Source organism: Gopherus evgoodei, chromosome 2 (genome assembly GCF_007399415.2).
Source record: "Gopherus evgoodei ecotype Sinaloan lineage chromosome 2, rGopEvg1_v1.p, whole genome shotgun sequence".
Taxonomy (NCBI): domain Eukaryota; kingdom Metazoa; phylum Chordata; order Testudines; family Testudinidae; genus Gopherus; species Gopherus evgoodei.
Window position 1 is genome coordinate 148,412,296 of NC_044323.1, and position 22,767 is coordinate 148,435,062.

Here is a 22,767-nt window from a genome sequence, read left to right on the forward strand (position 1 = left end):
GCAGCTGAGACGTACATGCATGGGGAGAGAGAGCATTTTTCTTCTTTTGTGCTTTGGCCGGTAAGTTTGCCTAATGATCTCTGCAGACTGCCTTCGAAAGTGCAACAACTAGGGGTAATATTTCCAAAAGTACACAAGCAACTAAAGAGTTTGAGGCCAAATGAACAAGTCCCAGCTCCTCCCACAATCTGCAGTAGTCCTGTTACAGTCCATACAGCACATGACATTCTGCATCAGCTGGGGCTGGTGTGTGTGTGTGGGGGGGGGGTCTCATGCTGAATTCCACTTGCTTAAAGGCTAGTGACTGTTGCTACTCATAGCCGCAGCTACTGCAATGTTGGGGAAGAGGATTGTAGGGTTGCCAGGTGTCCGGTTTTTGACCAGATTGCCCAGTCGAAAAGGGACCCTGGCAGCTCCAGTCAGCACTACCGACTGGGCTGTTAAAAGTCCAGCCGGCGGGGCTAGGGCAGGTTAGTCCCAACTTGTCCTGGCACCACACTTTGCCCCAGAAGCAGCCAGGAAGTTTGGCTCCTAGGTGTGTGCGTGGGAGGAGGTAGGTCACAGGGCTCCGTGAGCTGACCCTGCTCAAAACACCAGTTCCATACTCCCATTGGCCAGGAAACACAGCCAATGGGAGCTGGGAGGGCGGTGCCTGCCAATAAGACCAGCACAGGGAATCTCCTGCCCCCCCACAGGAGCCAGACCTCCTGGATGCTCCAGGGCACAGCACAGAGCCAGGACAGGCAGGGAGCCTGCCTTAGCCCCACTGCACTGCTGACTGGCAGCTGCCCAAAGTAAGCCTGCACCCCAACCTCGAGCCTCAGCCCTGGGCTCCTTCCCACACCCTGAACCGCACATCCCCAGTGCACCCAAGCCCACACCCCCAGCCCATACCCTCACCCCAACTCCCTGTCTCAACCCATAGCCCCCCTCCTGCACTCTGAATTTCTCAGCCCCACTCCCCAGCCTGGAGCTCCCTCCTGCACCACAAACCTCTCATCCCCTGCCCCACCCCAGAGCCTGCATCCCCAGCCAGAGCCCTCACCCCCTCCCACACCCCTCGCCCCAGCTCAGTGAGTGAGGGTGGGGGAGAGTGAGCCCCTGAGGGAAGGGGAAATGCAGTGAGCAGGGCCTCAGGGAAGGGGTGGGGCATTCGGTTTTGTGCAATCAGAAAATTGGCAATCCTAGCTGATTGCTCCCACGGGGCGCGGGGCTGGGGACACCACTGGAGTGTTAAGGGAGTTGGACATTGACACTCAAGTAGGGCTCAGCAAAAGGGTAGCCACTGGCACTTACCTCATGCACTCCAGGCCAGTGGCTGAATCTTAGAGATGGCAGCAAGTCTCCTGAGACCCTGGCTGACCACAGCCACCGCAGTGCACAGTGTAAGTGCTGCCTGGTTGTGAGATAGAGCATCAGGGTTGGAAGAGACCTCAGGAGATATCTAGTCCAACCCCCTGCTCAGAGCAGGACCAACACCAACTAAATCATCCCACCCAGGGCCTTGTCAAGTCTGACCTTACAGACCTCTAAGGAAGGAGATTCCACCACCTCCCTAGGGAACCCATTCCAGTGCTTCACCACCCTCCTAGTGAAATAGTGTTTCCCGATATCCAACCTAAACCTCCCCCACTGCAACTTGAGACCATTGCTCCTTGTTCTGTCATCTGCCACCACTGAGAACAGCCGAGATCCATCCTCTTTGGAACCCCTTCAGGTAGTTGAAAGCAGCTATCAAATCCCCCCCTCACTCTTCTGCAGACTAAACAATCCCAGTTCCCTCAGCCTCTCCTCGTAAGTCATGTGCTCCAGTCCCCTAATCATTTTTATTGCCCTCTGCTGGACTCTTTCCAATTTGTCCACATTCTTCTTGTAGTGTGAGGCCCAAAACTGGACACAATACTCCAGATGCGGTCTCACCAGTGCTGAATAGAGGGGAATAATCACTTCCTTCCATCTGTTGGCAATGCTCCTACTAATGCAGCCCGATATGCCATTGGCCTTCTTGGCAACAAGGGTACACTGATTTCCCAGCAGTGCTCCAATCCGCTGTCTGCACGGAGTTCAACTAGTGATGGACAAGGCACTGCTTACTGCCAGACACCTTTCCTGTAGCCCAGGGCACTGCCAGCTCCATTGAGAATAGGAGAACAGCACCCCCTGGTGGGGGCCAGGGTTGCTCAGACTTCTCTGCCTGATTTAGTTCAATAGAAGTGAAGGTGTTTCTCGTGTTCCTACATTGCACAACCAGCAGCGTGAACAGATGCATGGTCCCCTGGGATTGCATGTGGGGCTCAGGCCTGCAGCCTTGAATTCTGCCACTCAGTGGAGCTGGTCTTCTGTATACAGATGGGACTGGATATGCACAGCCCAGGAGGTACATTGGACTGGGTCTACCTACACATCACAACTACATTTCCTGGTGGGGAGAGCCAAAGCCTGAGTCCAGTGGAGCACTGCGAGGTCATACTCAGGTCACGGCTATACATATGCCAGGACTATGCACTCCAGAACTCTGCAGCACACCTGTATATTGGCTTCACTTCTTGTTTACTCCAGTTAGGAGAATGGACAGAGGCAGCTGATGCTAAGTCTGCAATGGAACCTCTTCAGGCACCGGATGTCTGTTCCAGAGGTTCAGGAGGGAATTCAGTCCGATGCTGCACCTATCGCAGTTTTACTCTTCTCTGCTTCACCACCTCCCAGCACCGTGAATTCTGAAACGATGAGGGAGATGCAGTGGGGTTTGTTCTACCCCTGGTAAATCCAGTCTCCCCCCAGCAAAGCAGAGCCCCCAAAATCTGAACCAATATTGCAGTTTGTTTATTTTTTTTTAAAAAGCTCTGTACAAAATAGGTAAAATCATTTCAGAGAGATCCTAATAATGTGTAAAGCGATGAGACAATATAGTTAAGGGGGTAAAAACCCAGTAATTACAACCAGTCCTATGTACAGAAAGAGAGCTGTGTTAAAACAGACAGGTGAGGATATGCTGGAGAGTTCTTTGTTCTAGCAGTGGCTATGGCAAGAAGCTGCATGAATCTGTGGGTCATTGTTCCCATCTATAAAGACAAGGGAGACAGTTTGATGGTTCAAAGAAGGCTCCGGTTCCCATGGAAGCACAAGACTAGCAATCCCCATCTGCCTGAGTGACCCTAAGAGCCCAGGTTTGGAGAGGCAGGTGTCCATGATTCATAGAAGGTGTTCTGAGAAATCCCACTGATGTCACTGGCAGGGGAGAGACGCAGTCATGCCACTCACTGAAACAAATGGCTAGTCTCATGGTGGGACGAAGAGCTCCTGAAGAGCGCCCTGCTCCGCCCATGTGGCACGTCAATCTCCTTGCTTCACAAGGACATCAGACAAGTCCTCTACCCCCTCCAGCATCAGATTCTGAAAAGGAGAGGAAACCGATTAGTTCTACAAGCCAGACTCTTCCCACCAGAGACCACCATAGCCAGCCCACAGGAAAGCTGTTACTGACAGGTTACAACGGCACGAGTAGTCGAACTAGTCATGAGCCTCGTCTGCCCTGACTTCCAGCTTTGTACCTAGAACCGTCCCTAGGTGGAACCATCTTAGAGTCACTGCCAAAAAGCCACCTTGCTTATTTCTTATCAGTACATAGGAAACTGAATTAAAAACCCCACAACACAGAAGTGATGTTCAAAGCAAAGTGCAGGGTCTGAGCTAAGCCACCAGAAGACAGGATGAAAGGCCAAATTCAAACCTTAAATCAAGACCAATGTGTTCGTTTCTGGATTAATAACCACCTCAAAGAGGACGCAGGAGTAAGCAGAGAGCCTCCAACAAGGACTTGAAGATGGGATTGATCAGCTAAGAAAGCTACAGCTTGGAAGTCAGAAAGCATAGGCATGAAAAGAGAATTGCAAATTCAAGCTGAGTTAGCCCTTGCAAGGAAATTAAAGCAGTAAAAAAAGTTCTTTGGTCATAAAAAAAAACCCAAGAAGAAAGGAGTGGTTGCTATGAAGCATCTGAGGAGTGAAGTTCTGGAACAGCCTCCCAAGGGGAACAGTGGGAGGAAAAAACCTACCTGGCTTCAAGACTGATCTTGATAAGTTTATGAAGGAGGTGGCCTGATGGTGCTGCCTACAATGGCACGTAGCCAATCTGTGACTGCGAGCAGCAAATATCCCCAGCAGCCAGTGATGGGACACTAGCTGGAGTGGGCTCTGAGCTACTGCAGAGAATTCTTTCCCAGGTGTCTGGCTGGTGGGCGTTACCCACATAGAACTTTTGGACCCAGCACCCCACCTCTTTCACCGACTGCTCCCTGCAGGCCCAGTGGGATTCATCGGAGTTGCCCAGCATTACACGCAGACACTGTGCTCACCTTTTCATTTGCCAAGTGCAAGAGGCAGGCAAAGGCCAGTGGCACAGAGAGGTTCTGAGCCATCACGGAAGGTAGTCTGCAAAAACAGCCAAAGGGAGGGAGGTGGTTACATAGACAGCGGGAGCCTACATATTAGACACCAGTGATGGGGCATACCGGTGAGCCAGTGGAGGCTGGTTAAGTGAGTGACAGATCCTTCACCACTCTCCAGCTTTTCCTGTTTCTCACTAAGGAGACCAAAACCTCTCGCCTTGAGGGCCTCACCTGGGCCGAGGGGTGAGCAGACTCTTTGATCGACATTCAGCAACCAGAACTAGAGATCAAGCTATCCCCAGCTGCAGCAGATGGGAGAGCTTCACACTGCAGCCAAGACATTCAGGGTATGCTACACTGCCATGAAGCACCCACGGCTGGCCCATGGCTCAGCCTCAGGGGCTATAAAATGGCAGTGTGGACCTTTGGACTCAGCCCAAGCTCTGGGATCTGGGCGGAGGGAGGGTCCCAGAACCCAGCTTCCAGCCTGATTCCGTCAGCTGACATGGGGCAGCTGCAGATGTTGCATTGCAGTGTACATATACCCACCTCGGAGGCCACTCCCTGTTCAGACTGACACCCCCTCGGTGTAAAACCCAAGCGCAACATTATCCCACCACAGGGCAGATGGAGAGTTAGTAGGGAATACCCAGGATTCATCCAGAGGCTTGCAGCCATGGCACAGCAGGCCCTCTCTAGGAGGGGTCTCTATCCCCACGTACCTGTGAAGTAGATCTTTTGTGATGCCACTGAAGACCTTCTTGCCTGCTAGCGTTACAGAGTCAGTCTCCTTCTCTGCCACTTCATTCTGCTTCAGCAAAGGGAGGAAAGGAAGATAGTCAGACACAGGCAGGTCACGGTGCTCACCGGGACTACGCCAGGAAAGCCTCCCCCAGGAGTCCAGGTCTTTGCTTTCCCAGGACATGAGCAACCCAAAGATGCACCATAAAGGAGTCTCACCACAGCTCCTTCTGAAAGGTGCCATCTTCTCTCCTAAGGCTGCCAGGGACAGTCTGGCCCCTTGAGGAGCCACATGCATTGATCTGAAGCCCTCCCTGGGCCACATCAGCATGAGAGAAAGGGATCAAAGCCGAGAGCCTGGCCGTGGAGCTCCTATACTGAACACGACAATCCTGGCAGTGCAGGCAGGGTCGCGCTGAATTGGGCTACGTTTACCCAACATTCAGGATCCCCCAGGGCTTGGTAAGGTGCCTGCTAGTAGCACCACAGAGACACCTTGGCTGGGAATGCAGTGGAATCAGCCAGCCAGGTCACTAGGGTGCAGAGGGAGGCCTGAGAAGGGGCTGTCAAGCTGGTACGCAGGTGGGTGGCCAGCCAGGGATGGCTGCTTTGGGTTCTCCTTGCACTCACCTCTGCCCCAACCTGGTCCTTCTGCACATCAGTCAGGAGGTCCCACATGGTCCGTTTTAGCCTCTTCATGTCCATCTTTTTGGCCGTCTTTGCATAATGAATTTCTATCTTATTCACCTTACGGTAGATATGCAGGGTGAGAAGGGTGGTGAGAAAGGGGAGAGGGATAGCTCAGTGGTTTGAGCATTGGCCCGCTAAACTTAGGATTGAGTGTTCAATCCTTGAGGGGCCATTTAGGGATCTGGGGCAAAAAATCTGTCAGGGACAGTAATTGGTCCTGCTAGTGAAGGCAGGGGACTGGACTCGGTGACCTTTCAAGGTCCCTTCCAGCTCTACGAGATAGATAGGTATATCTCCATATTAAAAAGCAGCAGCATCCCCAGACAAGCAGAAGTGTGTCAAACTGACCAGAGAGCTGAGTCCAGCAGGATCCCCTCTCTGGCGGTTGGAGGGCATGATGCCACTGGATGGAGCACGGCAACCAGTTAGTCCCTGTGCCTCAGCATGCCAGCCCATTCTGAACACGGCCCCCAGGCCTAGGCAGCGAGGTCTGAAGGAAGCCTGCTCCATCCCATAGAGACCTTTCCTTCCATGGGCCTCCTGCAGCTGGAGCTTCAGACTAGCTCCTCCCCTCCCCTGCACTGGCCAGCAGCTTGCTACAGGAGCACACAGGGGGCTTCACTGCTCTCCAGGGCCCCAGCCCACCCTGCAAGCTCAGGACTAACCCCGAAGGTGCTCGGCCACATACCAGCCGGGGCCACACAGGCAGCAGGCCATTTCTTACCTTCTGTGGCTCAGCAACAAGATTGGACTCGCCATACGTCGTGATGTCAACCCCAAGGGCCCTGCTGAGCTCAAACTGATCCGTTCCCCTCACGGTCAGTTCAAAGGGCCCACCCTGGCCCATGAAGTCAATGGGGTTGAGGTCGTCGTCGCTATCAGCAGCCTGAGCAGATATTGGGAGAAAAGGGAGACACCTCATGTAGATGCCGTAGTCCGTCTCCTCCCTGCAAATGCCAACAGGAACATGCAGGTTTCTCCATCCCACACCCCAGCTCAAATATCCCCCCCCATACACCCCTGGTGAACCATCTACACCCCAGCACCAAAGCAGCACATGTTTTCCAGAGCTGGGAAATGCAAAGGGATGCCCGAGCTGCCCACCACAGGGGGCGTGACTGAATATGCGGCACAGGGTCTCCGAGGGCACTGAAGCAAGTCCATGGCATTTTTAAAGAGCCAGGGCAGAGCACTTGGAACAGGATCCTGAAACAGCTGGGAAGCGACTGGAGGCCTTGGAGGATGTGACAATTGTGCTGTGAGCTGAGGGTCCGCACACACGGGAGGCTATGGGAGGGGCGGCGGGGGCCCGGCCCAGGGTTTCAGCAGATGGAGAGAGACACATTTGCAAATATAGGAGCGGGCTAGTTCAGAGTCAGCATGGTTCCAAGGTTAGCGAGCGTGGAGCGATGAGGAGGCTCTTGCTGCCTAGAGAAAGGTTACAACTGTGTCACCGGCAAGAGTCAGCTGCTGTTTCACTAGTGAAATCCGGTAAACACGGGGCTTTGTTAGCGCCTGGTTCAGTCCCTCACAAGCAAGCAGCTGCCAAAGCCTGTCCACTCAGTTCCACTCGTGGCACTGCAGGGACAACATTTGGGTTGGTCAGAGCAGGCAGGCCTGTGGGGTGCTGGAGGCCGCTCTCCCAGGCGGATCTTTCCAGCTGGAGAGGGAGATGGTATTTTTCACCAGACAGTACACAGCCAAGTGACACCCCTACCCCACCTACCTTCAGTGCAGGACAGAAGTTGGAGGTGTCATTGGGGTTGTTATAATCATACTCTCCAATTTCATCCTCTTGGTCAGACGAGCTGCTCTGAAGAGCCTTCCTCCACAGCTGCCGAGACAAGGCCAAGGGGGAGAAAAGGACACAGAGATCCTGAGCACTGCCCAGACTACCATCCAGACAGCCATATTCCCTTTCTCCTAGGCCTATGGCACTCCTCTTCCTTCCCAGGTCCACCCCAGCCCCCCTCCATTTATCCCTCTGCCCTCCCCTCCCCTCCCCTCCTCGTGCACAGGTTGGGGAGCACAGCACATCTGGTATCAACAAGGCATCAGGTTTAACCAGATGAGCCAAGTGCCTCCTTAGCGGACTCTCTCCTGCCGGAGGAGTGTTCAGTGACTGCACCATGGGAGTCCCGCAGCCCACGGCACAGCGGGCAGGGCAGAAGAACCCAGCAGGGTCAGGAAGGGACTGTACCTTGACAGCTGGTTTGAGGGAGAGTCGGATGATATTGTCAGGGTCATAGTGGAAGTCCTCAGGGAGAGTGGTGCTCTTCTTGTTCTGGTTGTCAAGAGTTGATTTGGCCAGAGTTGTCGCTGCCTGTTCAAAGTCCAAGTCAACACCATATTATACCAGAGTTCCTGCCACCTCGAGGGCCAATCCTAGCCTAATACACCAGGCAGCTGTTTCAAAGAACTTCCTTGCTTGCCAGGGCATGGGAGCTCCGAGTTCCACACAGCACTGGAGCAAGCACACAAAGAGTTTGGAAGTGGGTCCTCAGAGCTCCATGTTCCAGAGAAGACAGTGGGGGATATTCAAGAGGACACTCAATGCATCATCATCAGCAGAGAGCAAATGGGAAGACAACCAGCCTGGGGCTGGCACTACAGTGCCTCGACATGCTTGAGCTATGGGTCTCATCTTGACAAGTAACTATGGGAAAAGGCACCGTTTCACTTGACAGATCTGCCCCCCGTTTATTCAGTCAGACTTGTTCACTTTAGCGACTACAATATGCTTCTAATCCAGATTATTCTTGGGAGTCTCAAAAAACGAACAGCTCTGGGATAGCAAGATGGAAACTAGGCTAGCACCCCCACTGTACAGATCTGTTAGCTGTGTGCCACTGGCAGTTGTGCATACTGCCCTCGTTGACCCCTGGGCAGCTCCCTGCCTGCAGCAGCATAAGCCAGGAAGAATCCAGCATGACTTCCAGAATACAGGGCTAGCAGAGAAAATCTCTATTGTCATTTGGTCTGGAGTGAGGAACACCCCCACGGATGGACCCCCAGGGCTGTCCAGTTCAATGCAGAACTCCATTTTTAAAAATCTGTTAATGGCTTGTACTAAGGGCACTCCCCACGTCGCAGAGGAGGGAGCAGAAAACAGCCAGGCCCCCGTGACAACCCAGTACATACCCTAGTTTTACGGAAACACGTCGTGAAGTCAATATCCTCATCAAAGTTGAGTTCAAAGACTTTCTTTATGTTCCTCTTCCTGCCCCCATTCTCAGCACCCGTGTCCACTGCAGAAAGGGAGGATATGGTCAATGCTCAGCACTTTGGGGGAGAAAAATCAAGTGCTGCTAGGCTTACTTCTCAGACACTGTTCCTAGCCTACTTGGAAAGGACCTCAAATCACCCACACCCAGGTATTCTTGAGCTAAAGGAAAGGAAGATGGTATGTGCTCCACTTTGTCAGTGAAGCTTTTCTGTGAACTACCAGAGGCACTGGAGTTTTCATTCTAGATTTAGTATTTTAAAGGACTGTTCGTCTTTCTAAAGAAGCACAAGCAGAAAATGCAGTTGAACTTTGTTGTGTTGGAGGGAGGTTGCAGGCTGAACTGTCATCCCCTATGACTGCACTAGGACAGGACCTAGCTAGTATTCTATTAGATCGATATATTACCCCTCACCCCACACCAAGCTAGACTCCTCCCCTAGGCAGACAGCGCTCCTCCTAAAATGGCTGGAGGAGCGACTGGAGAGCAGTGCACAGTCGTCTCTACCCGGATTGTCACTACTCAGTGGCTAGAAAGCCACCTGTCTCTAGGCACACCGGAAGTTTATGATAATTGGATCCACTTTCTGAACTGCATCCTACAAATACATACGTTTATGGTGAGGCTTAAAGCGCCAGTGCTCTGGGCCGGCCCACATCAACATGGTGCGGGGGCTGAAGTAGGAATACTCTCCAGGTTTCACAGAGAGATGGAGGCACATGGTCCCGATGTCTCCCTCCGCAAGGGGAATCACATCCTTACTGAAAGAGGACCCCCCCCCCCCAAAATCAGTTATAATCCATGCAAAAAACCACCACCACCACACACTACAGTAGCCCAGGGGCTAGCCAGTATGTGCATGCATCACTGTTGGATGGCATCAGTCCTGTTCAGATGTGGGTCTTTTCCCCATCCGGTGGCTAATCTGCAAACAGTATAAAACCCTTAACACAGACAACTCTTGAGCTTAAGCAGGTGGGGAGCCGTGGCTTCTAATCCCTATACCTCTTATTCACTGTCTTGGTGTTGGTTGTAGAGGCACACACAAAATAATACAAAGTTAACTGACTTGCCAACAGGGGTTCTGGAATTTGGGGAGCAGATGGCGATTTGCCATGTTGCTCCTTAAGGAGGTACAGGATAAGCAGCTGAATAAGGGTGATTTCCCTAGCTTCGTTTCCTTTTGTCTCATTCCATCCCACCCCAATAGATGCCCACCACAGATGGTGGAAGGGGGTTTTACATTCCTCCTTCTGAAGTCTGTGGGGGTAAGAGCATGTGTTTTGGCTCTAGCCAAGGGAACGGTTTGGGCACGTTGCAGTCCCTGCCGCAGACGTTTGGGGCTCTCAACTCCCAGCTACAAAAACATCTCTGGACACGGTGGTCAAATGGTTGATGCAGGGTAAGGATGCCCATCCCTTCAGAGGTGCTTTGCACAGGCTCAGGGACTGGTGGCCAACAGACTGAAGTGGCTTGAACTGAAGTAACAAATACTCTGGTGTGACACACAGTCCAGTTCTAACCTTCATTAACAAAGCTCAACCACCTGAATGTCTTCAGCACTGATGGTTCCAGTGATTCACAGCTGGGATGATTAGGGTGGGGGACTGGGAGGAATTTAAAACCATTTTAATTGCATTTGACATTTAAACAGCGTTGGGAGACCCTTTAGATAGCTGTGCCACTTACTTTTAACCTAAAGAACATATTGGATGGATGCGGGCCTGATTGGATCATTAACTGGGATCCTAGTTTTCCATGATGATAAAAAAAAAAAAATTTCCAATAAAAAAACGGAAACAAAAACTACACAAAGCCGTGTCTTTCTGCAATTAAAATGAAACACTGAACTTTAGTTTCCCTAGCTACCCTGAGGTATCAGTTGAACACAATATTTTAGAATCCCGTTATCCATCTCTCTGTATTAACCAAACCACCAGCTGCCTGAGCCCCACCACTATCGGTTCTGTTAATACCGAGAGCCAGTCAATGAATACATGGATAAACGAGGTTCTACTGTGGTTTTTTTTTCATTTTAAAGATTCTTTGTAAAAGGGCAAATCTGTGTTTTTTTCCATTGGTGAACGGGTTTCTAGGATCCCTGGTCACCAAGTCCCATTTCTGTCTCTCGGCGTGGGAAAGAAAAGATTAGAGTTAGAATCCTATAACGAGAAGTTGGACCATTAGTCGGATACCACCTGCACAGAAAGCAAGCTCTGCTTTGTAAACGTCATTGCCTCAGGAAACCTACTATCAAACACTGCTGTTCGGACATGGCAATCTTGAGCTGGAGGCTGTGGCTAGGTGGCAAACCCCAGCTGCAGACCAAAAGCACTACCACGTACCTCATGCTCTCACGCACCATCCTGCAGGGCCTCCCGCTGTCTGAGAACTCCCCAACATCCCCTGCTACCGTCCTATCTGGCATGTCTGCATCAAAGTCATCCTCCACTAGGGCATCAGCACAGTCTGCAGGGTCACAATCCGCCTCTGCGTTGATATCAAAGACTTGGTCGCTTTTTTTAAATCTATCCAGCAGAGCGGACACTGACTGCAGAACAGAAAGAGCGGGTTACTCACTCACAGAAAGGATTCAATACCAAACCCTGGGCCTCCAAGGCAAAATAAGACACCTATGCAGGACTTAACACATTTACTCCAGAATATAAACCCTACTCTGGCCCTAGTACTCGGAAAGAAGGGACTAACTAAAAACCTGAAGGGAATTGGTTATCCAGAGAATGGGCACTTCAGAGAAACCCACATCCAGGTAACCTGCTCATCCTTGGAGCCTTAGTCCTGTAGATTAAATACTATAGGACATCAACCTCAAGGAACAGAGAGGGAAAAGAAATTGTTAAGAAACTGAAGAACTAAACTCAAGTGATGGCTCCTGAATGGAGCATATCCTCAGGCCATTTGAGCCCGGAGTACATCACCCTCCTCCCAATCTAGAAGGACAAGAATTGATCCCATCTTGTACTCAGTATGTGTTTTCTCAGTACCTCAAGATGCAAGAGAAATCAACCTCTCTGCTCCACACCAATGGATGCGGATTACAATAATCCTAGGGAATCCTTTTGCAAAGGCCCGGGCCTTAATAAGATGTCTGAATGGCATGTATTTCTCCAGAGATGTCCCTTCAAATAGTTTTGAACCCCTATTTTCTGTTTAAAAGTAGGTCAAATGCTTGAGTTAGTCCCAGAATTCTAGTTGCTAAGATGCACCGCAGGGAAATACTGCATACCACTTCCCTGTCCTGTTCCAGCAGAATAGCACCGACCCTGCAGAGCAAGTCTCCCTTTCCTTTCCAGCCTGCAGAGAGATCTTTGACAGAGGCAGCTGAGCACACTGGGAACAACTCCCATACCATGCACTGACCTAATATGAGCAGCTTGCTAACAGACCTACCTCATTATGGGAGTCACTGTCCCAGTGAGAAATCTGGAAGCCACTCAACGTAGGGCAGATGGGGCGCTGTTCGATGCACTGCAGTAGGATAGCTAGAGACCACGAAACAAGTAAGGAGATATTAAGAACAGGGTTAACTGATCAGCAATTAACCTAAACAACCATCATCAAACAACCTTGATTTGTACTACTGCTGAGATGACCATACCTCAAATATGGATGAGCATTTCAGAATACACGCACGGGAGCTGAAGGTTGGAGAAGAAAGCTATTGCCCCACCGCTGAGTGATTAACCCAGGAAATAAATGCCTGAAGCCACACTCTGTTTACTTTCCCCCTATACTGGCCATGATTTTATGGCTTAAACCTAAAAAGCAGCAGGAACCAAGAAACCTACCCTAAAATACATGCCACGCATCAAACATAGGAACATCTCCCCCTAAGCAATACATGCACGACAGCACCAAAGAGTTAACAGGGGGAGGGGTTGGGGCAGAATTAGATAACTGAAGCAAGAATGAGGTCAGCTGAGACCAAAATGTTAAGATGATCCAACCAGCGAAGGGAACATAGTGCCTGTTTCACTAAGAGATAATGAGCATAAGAACTTTATTAGGGGGTTAGGTGAGATGAAACGGGAGCCTGTAGGAGTCCAGAGTTCACAGTTATTACTTGGACCTACACTTCAGGTCTGCCACCTTCACAGGAGTAGAGCTCGGGGACTCCAATGTCTCAGAAGATGGGAGAGGCGTGACTTTGGAATCCAACAGGAGCTCACAGCGATAGCTGTGGGTGTGCAGGGTGCTGAGAAAGATGCCAACTGTGCTGCACTCATCAAAGGAGGCTGCTGTCTTCTGGAACATGGGATCGACCTGCACATGGACACAAAGCGAGAAGAATCAAGGAACAAAGGCAGAGAGAAAACAGATGATGGATGGACACAAGACCCCATCACAGAGAAGCTCTAAATAGAGACATGAGCTTCACACTCACACTTCGATTAACTAGTGCTGAGTTGTCTTGCTGTAGAATTTGAAGCACACCAGTATGGGAGGGACAGGGTGGAGACAGATGAGAGACTTGCTATGACAGTAGAGTGCAGAGATAGGCAAGAGGAAAGCATATGAATGCTACAGCCTGACTCAAGGTTGCCATGTTGAGAAGAGGAGTTACATCGGGGTGAGGAAGGAGAAGTGTCTATCTGGTGCAGGGTTGAGTAGAACAATTGCTACATGAAGACTCCAGGGCAGTATTCCCCACCTCACTTCTGCGATCTGCCTCAGAGACGTTTATGTTATTCAGGTTCTGTTCGATTGTTTTGTACGAGTGCTTCTTCTTTGTCTGGAGCTTCTTGGCAGCTTCAGTACCGGCAGCAGTTCCATCTATAAAAAGGAGAATTACTGCAGAGGCTGTCTCTAGAGCCATGTAGCTACCAATGGCGGGGGTTTGACTCTTCTTGAAAAGTGGTGAGTTGAGAGTACATCAAACATAGACCCGACCCACTCATTCCTTTCTAAATCTCTGCCTCCTCTTCTATTCCCTCAGGCCTTGGGCGTGTGTTTGGCTTTTACCCTACACACTCATCAGGAGTTACCATAAAAATCAGTGAGCAGGTTCAAGAGTTTTGAAAAATCTCCTCAGAATTATTACAAAAATAATTCTAGGTTTATTTAAAAATCTGATCGCAAAAGACAGTACTCAAACCCACTGGGCAGACGCTGCAGAGACGCAGACAAGAAAATTTCCTTGGATGCACAGAATCCAGCTCCATCCTTCATAAGATCTCTTCCCATTTAGATTAGTTTGTGAGAATTAACACACTCTTCTTGCACACGCTGGTGAGAATATCGTCTCTGATTTCACACAGTGCAGCCCCACATCAGCTGACAGTGTAGGAACTAAGTGACATGAGTCCCTGGGCTCAGCTGAAGCTGCTTCAGTGTAACAGAGCCAGCATTTTGTCTGCCAGTGAACAGATGACTGATAGTACAATACGTAGCTCCCGATTTCCTTGCTCACCCAGACCAACACAAGGAGAAGACAAGTTCTGGACTTCACTAGCCATTACTGACTAGGGAACACAGGCCTAGACAAGTGAGAAACCAAGGTCCCTTCAACTGATCAAATTAACCCCAAAATAGCCATATAGTACCTACTCATAGCAAAGCCTTCAGTACACTAAACGAAAGCAGGGAGCACAAACCAGACTGGATCAGCACTAGACATTTGGGGAAATCCTTTAAATTATCTCTCATTCAACTGCATTTAGATGTCTAAACTAACAGGGAATGAGAAACCCATGTCATTCGGCCAATCCCTTACTGCCCATGTAATGGGAAGCTGAAAAAGACATTGCTCTAGCATGTTTGTGCAATCTGGATTCATCCAGTTTGCTTAGGAATATAGGTTTACCATAAATAGATCAGACCATTAGTCCATATGGCTCAATATGCTACTTCCATCTGTGGCCAATACCTGCACACAAAACTGTCCCATAATGCACCTGACCAATGATACGATGCTGATGATCACAGAGTGTGCGGGAAATCTGGGGCAGTGAATGTATCCTAAGGATTAGATTCCATTATTTTGATTTTAGCTTGTATGACTACAAAAGTTACTGGGCATAAAATTATCCATATTGGGTATGTCTGGATTCCCAGCAAAGGGAAGTTATATAAAATTAGCTAAAGGCTGCTTCCTTTTGTTGACTAATCTGTCTTTCAACAGGACATTCTGCTTTTGTAGCACCAGACAGGAGGAAGACAAGGGGGTGCTTCCTCTTATGATTTTGAATCTCTCAGTCAGGCCACTCTGCCAAAATAAGTAACCCAAGTACTCACACGCAGCTCAGAGAAGGGAGAAAAGTCTAGCAGGCTGAGCACAGTACTTTAGAGTCAGGAGATCTGGGTTCTAATCCCATCTCTGTCATTGATTTACTGTGTGAATTTATGCAGTTACTTCCCTCCATTTCCCCATCCCTAAAAAAGGGCCTGAAAATCTACAGATACTGTGCAAGCATAAGGTTGTTATATGGGGGTCCTGCACCAGTATTGGGAGTTATGACTGTTCCAACTCCCTTGATTAGTACATCAAAGTAAAAGCAGCAAGCAGCATACCTGCACCCTGGCTGTCCACATCCTTTGTGGCAGCTGAGTCTTTGCCCAACCCTCCAAGAACCTTGTATACATCTGCATGGACAGCATCCACTCTCACCGCATAGATCTTTGTGCTGGCATCCAGGGTGCCGGCCGCTATCTGTGAAACAGACCAAACAGAACACATAATCAGAAAGGATCTAATCTCACTGGAATAAGTTGCTTTCAGAGGACGCAGACACTATATGTGAGCTGCAGGATTGAAATCTCAGTGAGAACATTTATTTTTATATTCCCGATGTGACTGGAGACCAGCAAAAAGCTAAAGTAGAATTTGCCAAGGTGAGATGTACAAGAGTGGCCATGTTGCTGGATAAAGTTCATGTTCCATTCCATCAGCACGACCGGAGATGGATTCCTTTTGTAAAAAGGATTTTTTATGAGCATGAGTCACCGCAATGCATTTCTGCTCAGCCACATTGGGCTCTTCCATCCTTTTTCCTTCCACAAAATGCAGCTCTTCAGTAATATCACTGTGGAGCCTATGGAATTTGTTTCTCATCCACCCTATGTGCTACTGCTGTGACCCATTCTATGGAACTGAATGCCACAGACTTCTTTTTCAGCAGGAGCTTCATACATGGAGGTCAAACTTAGTTACAGTCAGGCCACCATTACCCTATGACTCAGCCATGCTGGAACTCTGCATTTGGTGCTGTTCTTCCACCTCCCAGAGCTCACCTATCTTGCACAGCTCATTTTAGCTAAAAGTTACAGAAGCCAAATGATCACTCTGATTCCCCCACTTTCAAAACGGAAAGTTAGAGCTCCATCTCCTGCCAGCGCCAGCGGGTCCAGCTCAGCTTTGCTTTGAGGATTCTCAGTGACGACCTATCTTCGTAGTATCTATCTGCAACTGAGTCCAACTTTATTGTAGGTTGTCATCAAAACTTTCATTAATTAACTGCTTCTCCTTGTCCCTCTTCTGCCCTGTTACAATTTCACCCCCTGCTACCAAAGACAGTTTCACTGCTGTACTGAATTCTACCCAGATTTTTTACCCTGTAGTGCCTTTCAGCAAATATCAGCTCTTATCCTAAGCCCAGCTCCCTAAACCCACCTGATGCTTTGAAAAGATTGGGGAGGTGTGGCGGGTTGATGCTTCCCAGGGGTACCCAGGGCACCTCTACCGCCCGTCCTTAGCACAAGGAACCCTTGCCAGTACCTGCTATGGGTCAGTTCCTCAACACCACCGGCATCTGGCAACATAAGAGCAGAAATACTGGGTCAGATCAAATGTCCATCTAGCCCAGTATCCTGTCTTCTGACAGTGGACAATGCCAGGCGCTTCAGAGGAAATGAACAGAACAGGGCAAGTATCAAACAGAGACATCTCCTGTCGCCCAGTACCAGCTTCTGGCACTCCAAGAGCATGGAGTTGCGTCTCTGACCATCTTGGCAAATAGCCACTGATGAACCTATCCTCTATGAACTTATCTAGTTCTTCTTTGAACCCTGTTATCCTCTTGGCCTTCACAATATCTCCTGGCAACATGTTTCACAGGTTGATTGTGAGCTGTGTGAAGAAATACTTCCTTTCGTTTGTTTTAAAGCTGCTGCCTATTAATTTCATCTGGCAACCCCTGGTTCTCGCCTAATGTAAAAGTTCGTCAATCTTTCCACACCACTCATGATTTTATAGGCCTTTATCATATCCCCTTTAGTCATGTCTCTTCCAATCTGATCAGTCCCAGTCTTTTTAAACTCTCCTTATACAGAAGCTGTTCCATACCCCTAATCATTTTTGTTGCCCTTCTCTGTACCTTTCCCAATTCTAAGATATCTTTTTTGAGATACGGCAACCAGAACTGCAAACAGTATTCAAGATGTGGGAGTACCCCGGGTTTATACAGTGGCATGAGGATATTTACTATCTTATCTATCCATACCTTTCCTAGCAGTTCCTAACACTGTTAGCTTTTTTGACCACCCAAGCCTAGTAGAGCCCTCAGAAAAAGAGCAGTGCAGAGAAAATCACCAGGGAGGCCTTTACTGAAGCCTTCTTTGTAATCTACATTTTGCTTCCAGAACACTCATGCAGACTCCCAGCAACATGGCTTGTGGAGTCTGACATCTGCCCTGGCAGGCAAGTATCTTACCGTTACCAGCAAGCAGGTATGCCCACAGGAAAGCCTAAACGCCCACATCCAGAATCTGGACTCCATTCTGCCAGTGACTTGCCTCTAGACCAATCACTCCCCCGTTCCTCCGGCCTCTCCCTGCAGAGTGGGGCTCTAAGCGCATCTGCCCACCTTTACAAAGCACTTGGAGATCAGAGGAAGGAAAGCACTCAAAATACAAAGTACTATTCTCAGGGTCACCAGACCCCGTGCTATTTAAATCATGACTGAGAATCCCCTACCCACACCTTGTCCACTTAGCCCAAGTGAATATTCTGCTGGGCTCCCTCTAAAGAAAACTGTTCCTCCTTTTGTCTCCTCCCATCATATTGCTGGTTCCCTCCCTGCTGTCCATCTACTCCAGTCTAATTCACTCCGCCTTCAAGTCTCTGACCAAACTTCTTTCGGTATGGCCTTGCTCTATTGCTGGCCTCTAATGTCAAAATAAGGACTTCAGGAAACCTTGCAAGCCTTTCCTTGATAAATGAACCCTGGCTTCTGTGGGCTTAATTCTGCTTGATTATACCAGTGCAGAAATCTCACCGATTTCACTAGTGTAACAGAGGAGAATTTGGCCCCATCAAATTCTATTAGGAGTTACTGTCCAGTCATTTCCATTAGCTGTCCTAATCAGGAACAGCAGAGGAGTTCCCGTCCAGTGTTACCTCTAATTTTTTATGTCCATGTGTGGGATAAATTTTCCCATGTGCACCAATATGGAGGTGATGTGTGGCAAGGTGGGTCCAAAGGGTTTGGAGTCTGGAAGGGGGCTCAAGCAGAGGGTTGGAGTGCTGGGTGGGGGGGCGGGGATGAGGGGGTTGGGGTGCAGGAGGGGCAGAGTGTTGGGGAGCGGGGGGATGTGGGTTCCAACTGAGGATGCAGGCTCTGGGGTGGGGCTGGGGATGAGGGGTTTGGGGTGCAGGCTGCCTCAGGGCTGCGGCAGGGAAAGAGGACTCCCCCTAGCCCTCTCTTGACACAGCAGCTCTGGGTGGGGTGAGAGGCACCTCTCCCTGGCCGTGGCAGCTCCGGCGGGGCTGAGCTGGGGGAGAGAGGCCTCTCCCAACCTGCACCGCCCTTGAAAGCCTGCTGCACGGCCATGTAGCTTAGAGGGAACTTGGTTCCTGTCTGCCTGCATTATGTCCATTTGAGGTGAGGCCGGAATTAACAAGAGGCCTCTCTGCTCCAGGAGGGAGCAAGAGACAGAGCACTGCACCAAGCGAGCAACAGCCATCCATCTCACCTTGAAGTTGGTCAGTTCTGAGTCCTTCTGTTTGAGTATCTCTGCCATGTAGTCTATGAGATGCAGGCCAAACGCATTCTTTGTGGTGATTCTCTGAAACACAGCACATAGGCAGCTTCTATTATTGGAAAATCATGTCTTTCAATTCACAGTGACACGAGCAACTCTTGGTGGGGAATCTCATCAACAGGGGGTCTTTGGAAATCGTTCTAATCAATGATCAGAAAAATATAAAATCACAGCTGATAAAAATAGGCAGATGGCACAAAGTTGGCAGAGGTAAATAATGAGGATGACAGGGCAGTCACACAGTGAACTGTATACATTGGCAGGCTGAGCCTATTCAAACAAACTGTGTCTTAATGCAGATCCTTTCCAGCAGCCAGTTATTCTCCATTTTCTAGTTGTGCATTTGATTGTTCCTTCCTGGTCTTTATTGAATTTCATCTTGTTGACTTCAGTCCAATTCATCAAGGTCATTTTGAATTCTAATCCTGACCTCCAGCCTGCAAGTATGGCCTATATTTTTTGTTGACCTTCCACATATGACCTTCCATTTGGCCATACTGAAGTGTTTGTTTGCTTTTACGCAGCATAGCCAGCAATCCAGATCCCTCTGCAGTGACCTGTCCTGTTCATTATTTACCACTCCCCCAATCTTCGAGTTATATACAAACTATCAGTAATGATTTTATTTCTTTCAGGACACTAATAAAATATGTTAAATAGCGTATGGCCAAGAACCAATCCCAGCAGAACCTCATTAGAAACACCCCCACTCGATGGTGGTTTTGGTCTGATAAATACACGCATCCCCGCAGGTCAGCACCCATATGTACCTCCATTCACCTGTTTGATATGATCCTGCCTGACTGCACAGAATCAAATCAAAGGAGATTGTTAGAGATGAAGCAAAGAGAAAACAAAATATGAGAGATACGGCTCCTTAAGGGAACAGTGAAGGGAGCTATTAACCGGGGATTGCCTGATAATATTTACTCTTTCCAGACCTGAACCTAGGAAGATGATGGAGAAGGGGAATTGAATATTGGCTTAGGGAAGATGGGAGGGATTGAGCGGGTTATCAGCAGCAAGTGGTGCTGCCCCTCTCACAGATATAGAAACTGCAGCAAGCATGCGGTCTCTCTCAACCCAGAGGTGAAGGTAATGAATATCATATATGCTTTAGCCAAGCTATTTTCCTCAATATAGGGGGAACTTGGTGAAACATAACAGCCTGTGATAATCTAGATCTTAAGATGTTTATAGAAAACTTTGTTTGACAGTATTTTGTCTGGCAAGAAATCACATAAGAACAGCTATAGTGGGTCAGATCAAAGGTCCATCCAGTCCAGTATCCTGTCTACCGACAGTAGCCAATGCCAGGTGCCCCAGAGGGAGTGAACCTAACAGGTAATGATCAAGTGATCTCTCTCCTGCCATCCATCTCCACCCTCTGACAAACAGAGGCTAGGGACACCCTTCCTTACCCACCCTGGCTAATAGCCATTAATGGACCTAACCTCCATAAATTTATCTAGTTCTCTTTTAAACCTTGTTATAGTCCCAGCCTTCACAACCTCCTCCGGCAAGGAGTTATCACTCATCAGTAGTTGTGGTTGTGAAATCCTCATTTCTTTATTGTTTTATTTTTATGGTCCCCACTTCTCTATTATTTGTTTGTATGGTTTCTATCTGTTACATAATTAATTTTGCTAGGTATAAATTAATTAAGGTGGTGTGGTATGATTGGTTAGAGAACTTTGTTATTGGTTAGTAAAATTTTAGTAAAAATGATTAGTTACGGTACAGCCAAGCAAGACTCAAGTTTCACTATATAAACTGGGGTCCAAAAGAAAGTTCTTTGGGAATCAACTCCAGGACACAGCCCCAAGAACAGAGCTGCCAAACCTCACCACTCTGCCAATGACACTGCGCAGAAACTGGAGTCCAGATGACCTGATCCCAACTGGCCATCAAGAAAAGTTCATCTGTCTTATTGGGAATGGTGAGCATTGTACACGTAGCCTCTGCATTCTGTTTTGGCGATTGTTAATAAAGAGAAGTAGGATATTACTATGTAAGGCTCTTTCACTCTTAGAAGACCCCACAAACCCGCAAAAGATTAAGCCCTGCATCCAGAGGGAATGGGTGTTTGCCCAGAGCAGAGGAGTAGAGCCCGAAGCCGGCGGAGAAGTAGAGTTAGAGCGCCTAAATTAAGAGGGTTACGGCCTGAGCCCTAGGAACTAAGTAGAGGTGGGTGCCCTACATGTGCAAGTGACAGTGAATTTTGTGCGGGTAACACATGGGCTTTACACTAGTTTATTTGTACTGTTATAGCACCTAGGAGCCCTAGCCACAGGTCAGGGCTCCGTTGTGCTAGAAGATGCACAAAAAGACAGTCTCTGCTTTGAAGCTTAAAACTTTGGGCTTATTACTGAAGGCTGCATTCTTCACTTCCAGGCTTAAACTTGGGAGTTATTGAGTCTGTTGCTAAACAGCCCAGAAACGACAGCCTTGAGCATATGCCTAAGAGTCCCAAACTTCACCATCCCCAGCAGGCTGCACAATGTCCTTTTTTGTGTTGTGTTTGGGTGTGATCTGCATGTGCAGAATTGCTCCACTTGAAGAAATGACTTTCTTCAAAGTCGGCTTATTGCGCTACATGCAGAACTACTTTCACTTACGTTCTCTGTTGACAGCTTGATGCAGGTGGAGTAGTGATCTGAAATCTGGGTGTTTGTCAGTTTCGGGATCACAGCCAAGGAGGTTTCTGCTGGCCTAAAGAAACAAGCAAGAACCTTTGCTTTAGAGAGCACAGCCCATAGAAAGCTCCTGCAGAGAGCTCCTGCCTGGATAACAATGCAGGAAAAAGCAGCTGTAACTTAGAAACGCCTCCTCACCCTGAGTCCCTGGCCTTTCGCACAGCTCCACCCATATACTTACCCACCCTCACTGAGTCTGGTACTAACACAGCCCAGGGCACTTTCCACAGGCAATAATCAAACGTGACTAGAGCTGCTTCATAAGTCACTCTGACCTGCTGGAAGGGGACTGCACAGAGAGGGGTGAGTCAGTGCTGCTGAGCTGCAGATCGATGACCCTGGAGCGTCGGCGCTGCTTCCGTTCCTGTTCGTCGTCGTTCCCCGGGAAGCTGGCTAGCACCGGGGTGTTCGAGGTGCTGACATGCTGCCGCTTAGTGCTGGGGGACACAAACACGCTGTCGGAGGAGGCACTCTGGCTGCGACCAGTGGGCTGGGGCGCTGACGTGTTCATCTTCACTGCAGGGGGAGAGCAGAGAAATATAGAGAAGGCAGGTGATGAGCTAAAGAGATGTTAACCTCAGCCCCCAGCCAGCGCCCCACTAACCACCCCGGGACAGCTACTCCCTCCCCACTCCTGGGATCCCCCCCCCAGTGTCCCCCTCAGCCCCCCGGCCAGCGCCCCACTAACCACCCCAGGACAGCTACTCCCCCCCGCTCCTGGGATCCCCCCCCAGCGCCCCCCTCAGCCCCCAGCCAGCGCCCCAGTAACCGCCCCGGGACAGCTCCTAGGAGCACCCCCACGTCAGGCCAGCGGGAGTGACCCGGCGGCCCGGCCCGTCACGCCCCCGCAGGACCGGCTGCTCCGAACCGCGCTTGCTGGGGGCGGGGCCTCCCCCCGTTCGCTGCCGCGCGCCCAGCCCGTCACTCACCGGCCCGGCCGACTTCCTCCGCTTCCCGGTTTGAATCGGCCCGCGCGGACACTGCGCAGGCGCAGGCGGGTGACGTAGAAGCGACTGGGGGAGGGTGAGCG

General features: G+C 49.6%; 1 protein-coding gene across 2 annotated transcripts; it reads right to left on the reverse strand.

Annotated features, from left to right (window-relative positions):
• Positions 1 to 2,846: 2,846 nt before the first annotated feature.
• On the reverse strand, positions 2,847 to 22,732 carry NCAPH (non-SMC condensin I complex subunit H). Of its 2 annotated transcripts, none has more exons than XM_030549510.1 (18): positions 22,667 to 22,732; positions 22,013 to 22,253; positions 21,660 to 21,753; positions 18,973 to 19,065; positions 15,574 to 15,712; positions 13,715 to 13,836; positions 13,137 to 13,326; positions 12,454 to 12,545; positions 11,388 to 11,593; positions 9,655 to 9,803; positions 8,960 to 9,066; positions 8,019 to 8,141; positions 7,545 to 7,652; positions 6,543 to 6,704; positions 5,759 to 5,875; positions 5,110 to 5,195; positions 4,355 to 4,430; positions 2,847 to 3,393 (listed from the first exon to the last, which is right to left on the reverse strand). In XM_030549510.1, exons 2-18 carry the CDS (start codon positions 22,246 to 22,248, stop codon positions 3,334 to 3,336), a joined length of 2,160 nt encoding a protein of 719 aa, XP_030405370.1. In that variant the 5' UTR covers positions 22,249 to 22,253; positions 22,667 to 22,732; the 3' UTR covers positions 2,847 to 3,333. The 2 variants fall into 2 exon arrangements, with proteins under 2 accessions (XP_030405370.1, XP_030405369.1); XM_030549509.1 differs by having other exon boundaries at positions 5,110 to 5,198.
• Between the last annotated feature and the right edge of the window lie 35 nt (positions 22,733 to 22,767).

Excerpts from the sequence above, each read along its gene's own strand:
- NCAPH (XM_030549509.1), bottom strand. The coding sequence starts at position 22,248 with ATGAACACGTCAGCGCCCCAGCCCACTGGTCGCAGCCAGAGTGCCTCC. Across the intron at positions 5,199-5,758 it reads AGGACCAGGTTGGGGCAGAG|CAGAATGAAGTGGCAGAGAA; the intron begins GTGAGTGCAAGG and ends CCTTTGCTGAAG. Across the intron at positions 3,394-4,354 it reads TGCACTTGGCAAATGAAAAG|AATCTGATGCTGGAGGGGGT; the intron begins GTGAGCACAGTG and ends TCTCCTTTTCAG.